Here is a 12,500-nt window from a genome sequence, read left to right on the forward strand (position 1 = left end):
TGATGGGACGAGTGCTTTTATTAGATCAAAACCAATCGACGGAGGGCCTCGCGTCCGAAGTCGTTACTTTTGATGAATCTGGATAACTTTTGCCGATCGCACGGTCCAGTACCGGCGACGCATCTTTCAAATGTCTGCCTTATCAACTTTCGATGGTAGTTTCTGCGACTACCATGGTTGTCACGGGTAACGGGGAATCAGGGTTCGATTCCGGAGAGGGAGCCTGAGAAACGGCTACCACATCCAAGGAAGGCAGCAGGCGCGCAAATTACCCACTCCCGGCACGGGGAGGTAGTGACGAAAAATAACGATACGGGACTCTTACGAGGCCTCGTAATCGGAATGAGTACACTTTAAATATTTTAACGAGGAACAATTGGAGGGCAAGTCTGGTGCCAGCAGCCGCGGTAATTCCAGCTCCAATAGCGTATACTAAAATTGTTGCGGTTAAAAAGCTCGTAGTTGCATTTGTGCGCCGCGCTGTCGGTGCACCGCATCCGCGGTGATACTGACACGTTTGCGGAGCATATCGTCGGTGAGCCGGCGGTAACACGCCGGTTCAATATCAAAATCCTATCGCGGTGCTCTTTATTGAGTGTCGAGGTGGGCCGACAATTTTACTTTGAACAAATTAGAGTGCTCAAAGCGGGCTCAAAATGCCGCTTGAATATTTCGTGCATGGAATAATAGAATATGATCTCGGTTCTATTTTGTTGGTTTTCAGAACTCCGAGGTAATGATTAATAGGGATAACTGGGGGCATTCGTATTGCGACGTTAGAGGTGAAATTCTTGGATCGTCGCAAGACGAACATCAGCGAAAGCATTTGCCAAAGGTGTTTTCATCAATCAAGAACGAAAGTTAGAGGTTCGAAGGCGATTAGATACCGCCCTAGTTCTAACCGTAAATATGTCATCTAGCGATCCGCCGACGTTACTACAATGGCTCGGCGGGCAGCTTCCGGGAAACCAAAGATTTTGGACTCCGGGGGGAGTATGGTTGCAAAGCTGAAACTTAAAGGAATTGACGGAAGGGCACCACCAGGAGTGGAGCCTGCGGCTTAATTTGACTCAACACGGGAAATCTCACCAGGCCCGGACACCGGAAGGATTGACAGATTAACAGCTCTTTCTTGATTCGGTGGGTGGTGGTGCATGGCCGTTCTTAGTTGGTGGAGCGATTTGTCTGGTTAATTCCGGTAACGAACGAGACTCTAGCCTGCTAAATAGGCGTCGTCATTTAGGTGTGCACGATTTCGGTCGAGCAACTCACTGGCGGCGTATTAAAATTCTTCTTAGAGGGACCGGCGTCTTCGAGGCGCACGAGATTGAGCAATAACAGGTCTGTGATGCCCTTAGATGTCCTGGGCCGCACGCGCGCTACACTGAAGGAATCAGCATGTTCTCCCTGGCCTAGAGGCCCGGGCAACCCGTTGAAACTCCTTCGTGCTGGGGATTGGGGTTTGCAATTATCCCCCATAAACGAGGAATTCCTAGTAAGCGCGAGTCATAAGCTCGCGTTGATTACGTCCCTGCCCTTTGTACACACCGCCCGTCGCTACTACCGATTGAATGATTTAGTGAGGTCTTCGGACCGACACGCGGTGGCTTCACGGCCGTCGGCGTTGCTGGGAAGTTGACCAAACTTGATCATTTAGAGGAAGTAAAAGTCGTAACAAGGTTTCCGTAGGGGAACCTGCGGAAGGATCATTAACGTACACTTACACTTGCACATTGTTATTGTGTGTGTATATGTTGTTAAAGACACTCCAAACACCCATCAAAATTATTACACGTAACTTTTCCTCACAACATAGAGGCTGCGACCCCGTGCACGCTTGCCGTGGAAGGTCCATACTCTCGTTATGAACAATAATATCATTAATAATATGTAAATTATAAACGTCTACTACTATAAACTATTACCCTGGACGGTGGATCACTTGGCTCGCGGGTCGATGAAGAACGCAGTTAACTGCGCGTCATAGTGTGAACTGCAGGACACATTTGAACATCGACATTTCGAACGCACATTGCGGTCCGTGGAGAAACATCCAGGACCACTCCTGTCTGAGGGCCGGCTGCATAAAAACAAATACCACACTTTCCACACGCACACGACGCATACTCTGCGCGTGGGTGGTTGGACACGTGGCGGATTCCGTGATAATGGAGGGAACTTAAATAATATTATTATTATTATGTCCCTTCTAGATCTCGGTCCGTTTAAACATTGAGAATTTTCGTGTCGTTCGAGCGCCTACGGTTCCTCTCGCAGACTCTCTTCGTGTGGTACAAAACTGTGGTGCCGTCCATCTGTCCTCTGGATATTTGGAACCCCTCGTGTTGTAGTGCGTGCTGGCGCTGCTGTGGTAAGACACACAACGTCAGCGTCGCACGAACGACCGGATCGATCGACCGACCCTTCCGTTTACGGCAAATCGGTCGAATCGTACGCGTCACTCGTGCGGCAGCACGCACGGGCGGGGGCTCCACAGCACCCACAAACTAACTAGATTGGATGCGAGGGGACTAGCACGCCGTATCCGCTCACAAGTATACGTTACACGTTAATCAATACTTATAATAAGTAGGCGGACTCGACGTCCGGACTCGCGCGACGGCGTCGTGCGCGCGCGCTAACCCCGCGTGCTAACGGCGCCGTCGAGCTGACGGATATCGCGTCTGCCTCCCACTTTTATCGTTGGCCTCAGATCAGGGAGGATCACCCGCCGAATTTAAGCATATTAGTAAGCGGAGGAAAAGAAACTAACCAGGATTTCCTTAGTAGCGGCGAGCGAACAGGAAACAGCCCAGCACTGAATCGCGCGGTTGTAACGATCGCGGGAGATGTGGTGTTCGGGAGGTTCCGCTTTCTCGTCGTCGCCGCTCCTGTCCAAGTTCGTCTTGAACGGGGCCGTTTTCCCGTAGAGGGTGCCAGGCCCGTAGCGACGGAGCGAGGCGGCGAGAGGGACACTCCTCAGAGTCGGGTTGCTTGAGAGTGCAGCCCTAAGTGGGTGGTAAACTCCATCTAAGGCTAAATATTACCGCGAGACCGATAGCGAACAAGTACCGTGAGGGAAAGTTGAAAAGAACTTTGAAGAGAGAGTTCAAGAGTACGTGAAACCGTTCAGGGGTAAACCTACGAAACTCGAATGAACGAACGGAGAGATTCATCGACATCCGGCGGCGTACGGGCGCGCGCCTCGATGTCGCTCGGGCGCCCCTCGCGGGTGTCGCGCGCGGCACGGGTCGCGTCCGATTCTCGACGTCCGTCGGCGTCGTGCACTTCTCTCTCAGTAATGCATCGCGACCCGTTCTCTGTCGGCTTAAGCGCCGTCCGATTCGCCCAGCGGTGGACGTTCGCGCCCACCGCTGGACCGTGACGGTGGCCGGCCGGCGGGGGACGGTAGTGGTATGAAACGCGCACGCGCCTCGCGCGCGTCCGGCCCGACGCAAGCTCGCGCCGCACCAAGTCTCGATCCTGCCCGAGTGCGGACCGGGACGCGGCGCCGCTGTCGTCGCTGCCGTGCAGTCTCGGACCGTGCGCGTATCAGTCTGCGATGAGTCATTTTCGGGCACTCGCAGGACCCGTCTTGAAACACGGACCAAGGAGTCTAGCATGTGTGCGAGTCATTGAGTTGTCATTGTCATTAGACTGAAAGGCGCAACGAAAGTGAACGTAGGGAGGATGGAGCGCCGGCCCGTTCGGCCTCTCGCACTCCCGAGGCGTCTCGTTTCCAATCCGTGAATGCAGGCGCGCTCCGAGCACAGATGTTGGGACCCGAAAGATGGTGAACTATGCCTGGTCAGGTCGAAGTCAGGGGAAACCCTGATGGAGGACCGTAGCGATTCTGACGTGCAAATCGATCGTCGGAACTGGGTATAGGGGCGAAAGACTAATCGAACCATCTAGTAGCTGGTTCCGTCCGAAGTTTCCCTCAGGATAGCTGGCGCCGACTGTTAACAGTCCCATCCGGTAAAGCGAATGATTAGAGGCATTGGGGCCGAAACGACCTCAACCTATTCTCAAACTTTAAATGGGTGAGAACTCCGGCTTACTCGAACGATGAAGCCGGAGATCTGATGACGGTGCCAAGTGGGCCAATTTTGGTAAGCAGAACTGGCGCTGTGGGATGAACCAAACGTACTGTTAAGGCGCCCAAAAAACGCTCATGGGACACCATGAAAGGCGTTGGTCGCTCATGACAGCAGGACGGTGGCCATGGAAGTCGGAATCCGCTAAGGAGTGTGCAACGACTCACCTGCCGAAGCAACCAGCCCTGAAAATGGATGGCGCTGAAGCGTTTTGCCTATACAGTACCGTTGCGGCAAGTGCGGCGCATTGTTGTCGCGTCATTATGCCGCAACGAGTAGGACGCGCGCGGCGGAGAGCGCAGAAGGGTCTGGGCGTGAGCCCGCCTGGAGCCTCCGTCGGTGCAGATCTTGGTGGTAGTAGCAAATACTCCAGCGAGGCCCTGGAGGACTGACGTGGAGAAGGGTTTCGCGTGAACAGTAGTTGCTCGCGAGTCAGTCGATCCTAAGCTCAAGGAGAGATCTTATGTCGATGTGGCGTGTTTTTTTAATTTTCTAACGAAATATAGATAAACAACGCCCTTTGAGCGAAAGGGAATCCGGTTCCTATTCCGGAACCCGGCAGCGGAACCGTTTCAATAATCGTTCCCTCGTTTCAACGCGAGTGTTCGACGGGGTAACCCAAAGTGGCCTGAAGACGCCGCCGAGGGGTCCGGGAAGAGTTTTCTTTTCTGCCTGAGCGTTCGAGTTCCATGGAATCCTATAGAAGGGAGATATGGTTCGGAACGCGAAGAGCACCGCATTTGCGGCGGTGTCCGGATACTCTCTGCGGACCTTGAAAATTCAGGTGAGGGATGTACGTGGAGATGTCGCGCCGGTTCGTACCCATATCCGCAGCAGGTCTCCAAGGTGAAGAGCCTCTAGTCGATAGAATAATGTAGGTAAGGGAAGTCGGCAAATTGGATCCGTAACTTCGGAATAAGGATTGGCTCTGAGGACCGGGGCGTGTCGGGTTTGGACGGGAAGCGGATGCGGCCGGTGCCGGGCCTGGTCGATGCTCGAGCGTCCCTCGGGGCGTGAGGGCGGAATCCGGACCCGCGTTCCGGCCTTCCGCGGATCTTCCTAGCCGTAAGGCCGCGTCGGTTTCGTCTCGTGCGCGACCGGCGCGGTTCTGTACGACCGCCGTTCAACGGTCAGCTCAGAACTGGCACGGACAAGGGGAATCCGACTGTCTAATTAAAACAAAGCATTGCGATGGCCCTCGCGGGTGTTGACGCAATGTGATTTCTGCCCAGTGCTCTGAATGTCAACGTGAAGAGATTCAAGCAAGCGCGGGTAAACGGCGGGAGTAACTATGACTCTCTTAAGGTAGCCAAATGCCTCGTCATCTAATTAGTGACGCGCATGAATGGATTAACGAGATTCCCGCTGTCCCTCGCACGGCGTTGAGCGAAATCCTCAGTACAGCAAAAACTACTGAAGCGAATTACGTGCAGGCAATCTTCTTGGACATCTCTGGCGCCTTCGACAACGCCTGGTGGCCCATGATCATGCTGAAGGCCAAGCGGGGTGGGTGCCCGCCCAACATCTACCGCATGCTCGCTGACTATTTCAGCAGACGGCGGGTAGGCATGTTCGTCGGCGGCCGGGTGCAGTGGAAGGTGTCGACCATGGGTTGCCCGCAGGGGTCTGTACTGGGGCCCACTCTGTGGAACGTCCTGCTCGATGACTTGTTTCGGTTGCCGCTCCCGTGGGGTGTCAAAATTGTCGCGTACGCGGATGACGTCACCGTGCTGATTGAGGCCGCCACGAGACGGAAGATCGAGTCTGCTGCGGCCGACTCCATCTCCTTATTTGAGGATTGGGCCCAAAGGAACCGCCTCTCCTTTGCCCCTGCGAAATCGCAGACGGTAACGCTCAGGGGCAGGCTCCAGCGGGCTCCGGTCATCAAACTCGGTGGTGCGTCGATCAGGGCGGTGCGGTCTGCCGTCGTACTGGGCGTAACGATCGACTCAAGTCTGTCTTTCGCCGAGCATGCGCGATCGATCGGGGAGCGCGCCGCTAATTGCTTCGGGAAGATGTCGCGTGTGTCGACCTCTTCCTGGGGCATTCGATACCCCGCGTTGCGCGTTCTCTATTACGGCACCTATGTAGCATCGGTCACGTATGCTGCGGCGTGTTGGGCCGAGAGGGCGACGCTCTGTGTTGTGCGGACGTCGTTGGTCCGGTCCCAGAGGCCCGCTCTGATCCTATTGACCAAGGCGTACCGATCGAACAGTGCCGCGGCCCTCGCTGTTTTGGCGGGGGTGTTGCCGGCGGACCTGGAGGTGATTCGTGCTGCCCGGGTAGATGAGGCGCGTAGGACCGTGGTCAAAGCGGAGTTGAGCAGGCGTAAACGCGAGATCGGGTTGGCCATTGTTGCGGAGTGGCAAGCGCGCTGGACGGACGAGACGAAAGGTGGTGAGCTGCGTCGGTTCTTCCCGGACGTGGCCGGTCGGCTCAGGGCAACCTGGGTCGCACCGGACTATGAGACCTCGCAGATCCTGACAGGCCATGGATGCTTCAACAAGCGCCTGCATGACATGTGCCTCGTGGAGAGTGGTGGTTGCTTGTGCGGACTGGCGGAGGAAGACCTCCACCACGTCTTGTGGGAGTGTGCGCTGTACGAGGACCTCCGGTGCGCCCTGCTGGACGGGATTGTTCGCGAGGAAGAGGGTCCGGTTTACTACCAGGACCTCGTTGCTTCGGCGGTAAACTTCGGCAAGCTACGGGAGTTCGCGCACCACTGGCACAAGAGGCGGAACAGCTCGGACCGTGATCGTGGACCAGTGGGTGTTTGAGGAAGGATCCGGACCGCGGGGCACGCGGGGATCTGCGTGATGTGTACGTCTGCCCCAGAAAGGGGAGAAAGACCAATTAGGGACAAGGACAGGAAAGAAAGAATTTGTAGGGAGTCAAGAAGGCGCCCCGGGAAAGAGCCACCGAGCAAGTACCGAACGGGCGCCCTCCCGCGTTTCGGCCCATATAACCGCGAGGTTGGTGGGGCCATGGGAGGTGGTGGGTTGTCCCTCGCGGTGTGCGGACGTATCTCGCTTTGCTCCGTGTCGAAAATTCATTTATTCTGAATTTTCACGATTTCCTCGGAATTTTCAGTTATTATAGTGCTTTTATAGTGTAGTGCTATAGTTTTAATCCGTGTAGTGGTGTTAAAGTGGTGTGGAACGTGCTGCGACCCCCCCTTTTCCTCACCGGATTGTGGTTGAGCTCCGGGACGCTCCTGGCAGCTCCCACGGGATAGGACCCATTTTTAATTTTTATTTAATATAATGTCACGTCTGTTTACAGAACGTTTTCCTAGTTTTAGTACTTAGTTTAAGTCTAGGCTAGTTTTATAACCTATAAATTGAGCACGTGGTCGCACGTGTTCGTTTATAGGTTAACACTTCGTGCATTGACACTCTGTGCATGCGCCGTGAACTTTGACAGCTGTCAAAGTTTTTGACAGGTGTCATCTGTCACTGTCAATTTTGCAGCATTTTCTGACACTTGACAGCTGTCAAGTGTCAAGTGCCAAACCTCCGGTGCATAGACAATAAATTGCCGGTTTTTAATCGATAACTTCATTTTCGCTCCACTCGGTATTGCTGTACACCGTACCGATTACGATTTTCCGAACCAACCTAATTCCGTCTGTGGGTTCGGAAATTGTAAACGGCCATGTCCAGGGAGACTAAGGAGAGCGACCCCGGTGGCCAACCGTTTGCGCCGCGATCCACATTGGCGCGAACGCCGCCTAGTGGCTTGGCTCCACCCCATTCGCGGTTTCCCCATGATGAAGAGGAGGAACTGCTTCAGACACCACCGGTGCCCCCGCGAACCCCGCATCCAGAGCAGCAGGCTGCTACAGCGGCGCCCTCGGCGCTAAAGCGCCCACTGACGTCTCCGGAGGAGCGGCGCCCAGTAGAGGTGGTGCGTATGTGTCGGCCCGATACGCCGCCGCCTGCCCCGCCCACTGCAGCCTCCGCCGCTCCCCGGGGACCGCCACCACCGTCAGCTGCGGGATTCAGGGTGCCGACACAGCCCAGCGGTCGTCCCGTCACGCCTGACGCTGCTCCGTCGAACGACGCGCAGCAGGAGGGCTCCTTGGTGGGCGCTACGAAGATGGAGCTCCTGGACCGAGTCCACCGCGACTTAGAGGACGTCATGGCAGCCGTCACCGCACCCCCGTCGCGACTTAATAAGGAGGCCACGAATGCCATCTCGGCGGGCTGCCGCGATATTTTGGCGGTTATAGCGGCCCTCACCCTGAAGCTCAGTGGAACGGAGGTTGAGCTTAGCGAAGCCAACCTTCGCGTGGCAAAGCTGGAGCAGGAGGTTCTGATAGCCAGATCCTCCCAGGCCCATATGGCTCAACCCGCTCCCTCCTCTGCCTCCACGGTCAGCTATGCGTCGGCGCTACGGGTATCCAGGAAGGCCGACCTCATACCAATCCCGGCAGCTCAGGGCCCGGTTCTGGCCTTTTATCCAGCTCCGGAACACGCTGCACTCTTCAAGTCGGCTGAAGACACTAAGGCGGAGCTGAAGAAGACCATTAAACCAGCCGACATGCAGGTTCAGGTGGACCGAGTGCGGAAAGTTGGAAACGCCGGAGTGGTAGTTCAGACCACCACTAAGGAATCGGCGGAGAAACTTAAGAACGCGGTGCCTGCAACTCTCCGCGTCACGGAGCCAAAACGGCGGGCTCCGTTGGTCAGCTTGCGGCATATTGATGGTGAAGGAGACTTGGAGCCGCTATACCTGGCCCTTCACGACCAAAACTTCCGGGACACGCAGTGGACTTTGGAGCGCCTGCGCAGCCAGAGCAAGTTGGCCTTCAAGAAGAGGGGGAGAGGTACCACCACTGTAGTCCTGGAGTGCTCCCCGGCGCTGCGCGAGGCCCTGCTGGCTAAGGAGAAGGTGTACATTGGCTGGCAAGTCATCGAGGTCGTGGACTTCCTGTCGGTGACCTGCTGCAGGAAGTGCCATATGTATGGGCACCCGGAAAAATACTGCAGGGCCTCGGAGGTGTTCTGCGGGAGGTGCGGCGCCTCGGGGCATCGCAGGGAGGACTGCTCCGCTGCCGTGGAGTGCTGCGCAACCTGCAAGAGGTTCAACAAGGAGGACGCCGCGTCTCACACCACCGCCGCTGCTGCCTGCCCGGCTCGCCAGTATGCTGAAACGAGGTCCTTATCAAATACTAACTATGGCCAGTAAGCCCATAAGGATAGGACAGATCAACCTCGGCGGGTCGGCGTTGGCCACCAAGGAGCTGCCGGCACTGGCCAAGGAGCTGCGCCTCGACTGTGTTCTCGTCCAAGAACACTACTCGCAGGCGCAGCAGGAGGGGCCAGTCGTCATCGAGTACGGCGACTCTCCGAAGGCGGCGGTCTATATCGTGCGTCCAGACCTCAAAGCAGTGGCGCTTCACCATCTGTCAACCGCGCACTGTGCGACGGTCTGCGTGAGTGCTGGGAGTGGGGAGGACCTCTACCTTGTGTCTGCCTACTTCCAGTACTCCGAGGACGTCGAGCCGCACCTCCTGCAGCTGGACAGAGTCATGGAGGGCCTTCACGGGAAGCGAGTGGTCATTGGAGCCGACTGCAATGCCCACTCTCCAATGTGGCATAGCGAGCCCCGCCACTACACCGGGCGCGGGGCTGTTGCGGAGCGTCGACGGCAGCACGTGGAGGACTTTATCGCCGGGAGGGATTTACTGCTCCATAACCGGGAGGGCCAGCCGAGCACATTTGCTGGCCCCAACGGCGAATCAAACATCGATATTACCCTTGGGTCAAGAAGTGCTGCCGTCAAGGACTGGACCGTTCACGATGCGGTCAGCTCCAGTGACCACCGGCTCATCACCTTCTCCGTCGGTGGGGACCGCATGTCTCGAGCTGCTGGGTGCGCCGAGTCCGAAGGAGGGGAGCCGCCGAGGTTTCGGGGGACCGGGGTGGATTGGGCTCGATTTCGCAGCACCGTCAGTGTGCGGATGGGGAACCTGGATGCGAGGAAGCCGGCGTCTGTGCTCGCCAGGGACTTCACAGATGCAATCGTGCGCTCTGCGTACGATTGCCTGGGAATTGCCCGAAGGCGCAAGGATGTTGGCTACGAATGGTGGGATGAGAAGCTGGATGCTGCGCGCAAGAAGGTGGCACGCCTTCGCTGCGCGTGGCAGAGTAGAAGGAGCGGAGGAGGCGAACGAGAGGAGCGAGCAAGGGCTGAATTCCATGCGGAGCGCCGGAAATACCGGAAGCTGATGGAGGAGACGCAGAACGAGTACAACGTCCGTGAGGCGGAGGCCGGTAATACTGACCCATGGGGCCAGGCCTACCGGATCGCCAATGGCAGATTCCGCCCACCTGCTAATGTCCTTAGTGGCGTGAAGTATCTCGAGGGTTACGCGGAGAGTGTCGACCAGGCCGCGGACTCCCTGTTGGGTGCCCTCTGTCCCGATGACGATCTGTCAAAGGACACGGCCTACCACGGGCAGGTCCGGGTCGCGGCGACTCTCATTCCGTCGGCCTGTTCTGCGCCTCCTCCTGGGCCGGAGGAGCTGCTAGGTATAGTCAGGCGACTGCCAAACACCGCGCCGGGTCTCGACGGGATCACTGCGCGGATGGTGAAGCAAGTGTGGACTGCGGCATCGGTGGAGTTCCACTCGGTGTTCGCAAAGTGCGTGGAAGAGGGTGTGTTTCCTGACGTCTGGAAAGAGGGCCGACTCGTTGTCATGCCCAAGTCCAACGGCAAACCACTCACGGATCCGAAGGCGTACCGACCGATCACGCTCCTCCCGATTCTTGGTAAAATTCTGGAACGCGTTCTCTTAAAATGCGCCCCCCAGATCTTGGGAGAGATTTCGGACTGTCAGCACGGATTTACTTCGGGGAAGTCGACTGTTACGGCGCTGCAAGAAATGCTCAAAACCGCTACTGAGACCAATTTCAAGTATGTACTAGCACTCTTCTTAGACATCTCTGGAGCCTTCGATAACGCTTGGTGGCCCATGATTCTGCTCAAGGTTAAGCAGCGTGGATGCCCACAGAACATCTACCGTCTGTTGGCGAGCTATTTCGTCGATAGGCGAGTTGGGTTATTCGTGGGCAACCGAGTGCGATGGAAGACTTCAACCATGGGATGCCCGCAGGGGTCGGTGCTGGGCCCCGCGTTATGGAACGTCCTACTCGACGACTTGCTTCGATTGCCGCTACCAGGGGGGGTTAAGGTTATAGCGTACGCGGACGACGTCACGGTTTTGATCGAAGCCAACAACCGCCGGGCGATCGAGGTCGCCGCTGCCAACACCATCAGGCAGTTTGAGGACTGGGGAAGCCGAAACCGGCTGGCGTTTGCCCCTGCTAAGTCGCAAATGGTTGCGCTCAGGGGCAAGCTTGGGCTGCGGCCCCCAGTGATCAAACTAGGTGGCTGCTCGGTCAAATTCGGGGCGGAGGCTGTCGTACTTGGCGTTACGATCGATGGAAGTCGCTCATTCGCGCCGCATGCGAGGTCGATCGGTGAGCGGGCGGCTAAATGCTTCGGGAAGATGTCGCGTGTGTCGACCGCTTCCTGGGGCATTCGTTATAAAGCCCTACGCATTTTATACCAGGGCACTTTTGTTGCGACGATCACGTATGCGGCTGCGTGCTGGGCCGAGAGGGCGACTCTGCACGTCGTGCGGTCCCAACTCCTTAAGGCGCAGAGGGGGCCACTCATCCTCTTGACTAAGGCGTATCGTACCACCAGTACCTCTGCGCTGGCGGTCTTAGCGGGTGTTCTGCCTGCGGACCTGGAGGTTATCCGCGCTGGCAGGATAGATCTGGCGCGTCAGTCCGCGACCAAGCTGGAGTTGAGCAGTCGGAAGCGCGAGATAGGGTCCGCTGTGGTCGACTTGTGGCAGGAACGCTGGGCGAGCGATGAAAGAGGCAGTCATCTTCGGCGATTTTTCCCTACGGTGACGGAGAGACTCAAGGCGACTTGGGTATCTCCGGACTACGAAACCTCGCAGCTGCTCACGGGTCATGGATGCTTCCGGTGGCGCCTGCATGGGTTTCGGCTGTGTGCGAGTAGTCTGTGTGAGTGCGGCGAGAGTGATGAGGATGCGCACCACGTCCTGTGGGAGTGCAGTTTGTACGAGGACTTCCGATGCAAGATGCTGGATGGGATGGTGCATGCGGAGGTGGGCCCGGTATACTACCGGGACCTGGTCTCCTCGGAGGCGAACTTCCGAGGACTGCGGGAGTTCGCGCACGCGTGGCACAGAAGAAGGAGCTGCTCCGAAGTGCGGCAGCGACGACGGAGAAGAGGACGCGGAGAGCAGGAAGAGGAAGGTAGCGAGGAGGACAACGACGGCGCGAACAGCTCAGAGGAGGGAAGCGAGAGCTAGTTATCCAGGTACGCAGCAACAGGAGAGGATGTGGGTAACAGGAGACA

At 56.9% G+C, this 12,500-nt stretch overlaps 1 protein-coding gene, 1 non-coding gene and 2 pseudogenes across 2 annotated transcripts in view; 2 read left to right on the forward strand and 2 right to left on the reverse strand.

Moving 5' to 3' along the window:
* LOC138404389 (uncharacterized) overlaps window positions 1–1,734 on the reverse strand; it is a 5,217-nt pseudogene extending 3,483 nt beyond the window's left edge.
* Window positions 1,735–1,922: 188 nt separating this feature from the next.
* LOC117995227 (5.8S ribosomal RNA) lies at window positions 1,923–2,079 on the forward strand. Its single transcript, XR_004675467.1, has one exon. It is a non-coding gene; the product is annotated as a 5.8S ribosomal RNA (ribosomal RNA).
* A 625-nt stretch (window positions 2,080–2,704) lies between these two features.
* LOC117995236 (large subunit ribosomal RNA) lies at window positions 2,705–5,526 on the forward strand (annotated as a pseudogene).
* LOC138404435 (uncharacterized) overlaps window positions 4,777–12,500 on the reverse strand; it is a 10,548-nt gene continuing 2,824 nt past the window's right edge. The window contains exon 2 of the mRNA XM_069508318.1: window positions 4,777–5,156. Coding sequence (XP_069364419.1) covers window positions 4,955–5,156 — 202 coding nt within the window. The 3' untranslated portion in view covers window positions 4,777–4,954. The remainder of the gene's footprint in view (window positions 5,157–12,500) is intronic.

The sequence above is a fragment of the Maniola hyperantus genome, chromosome 28 (genome assembly GCF_902806685.2).
Source record: "Maniola hyperantus chromosome 28, iAphHyp1.2, whole genome shotgun sequence".
In the NCBI taxonomy this organism is placed as follows: Eukaryota; Metazoa; Arthropoda; class Insecta; order Lepidoptera; family Nymphalidae; genus Maniola; species Maniola hyperantus.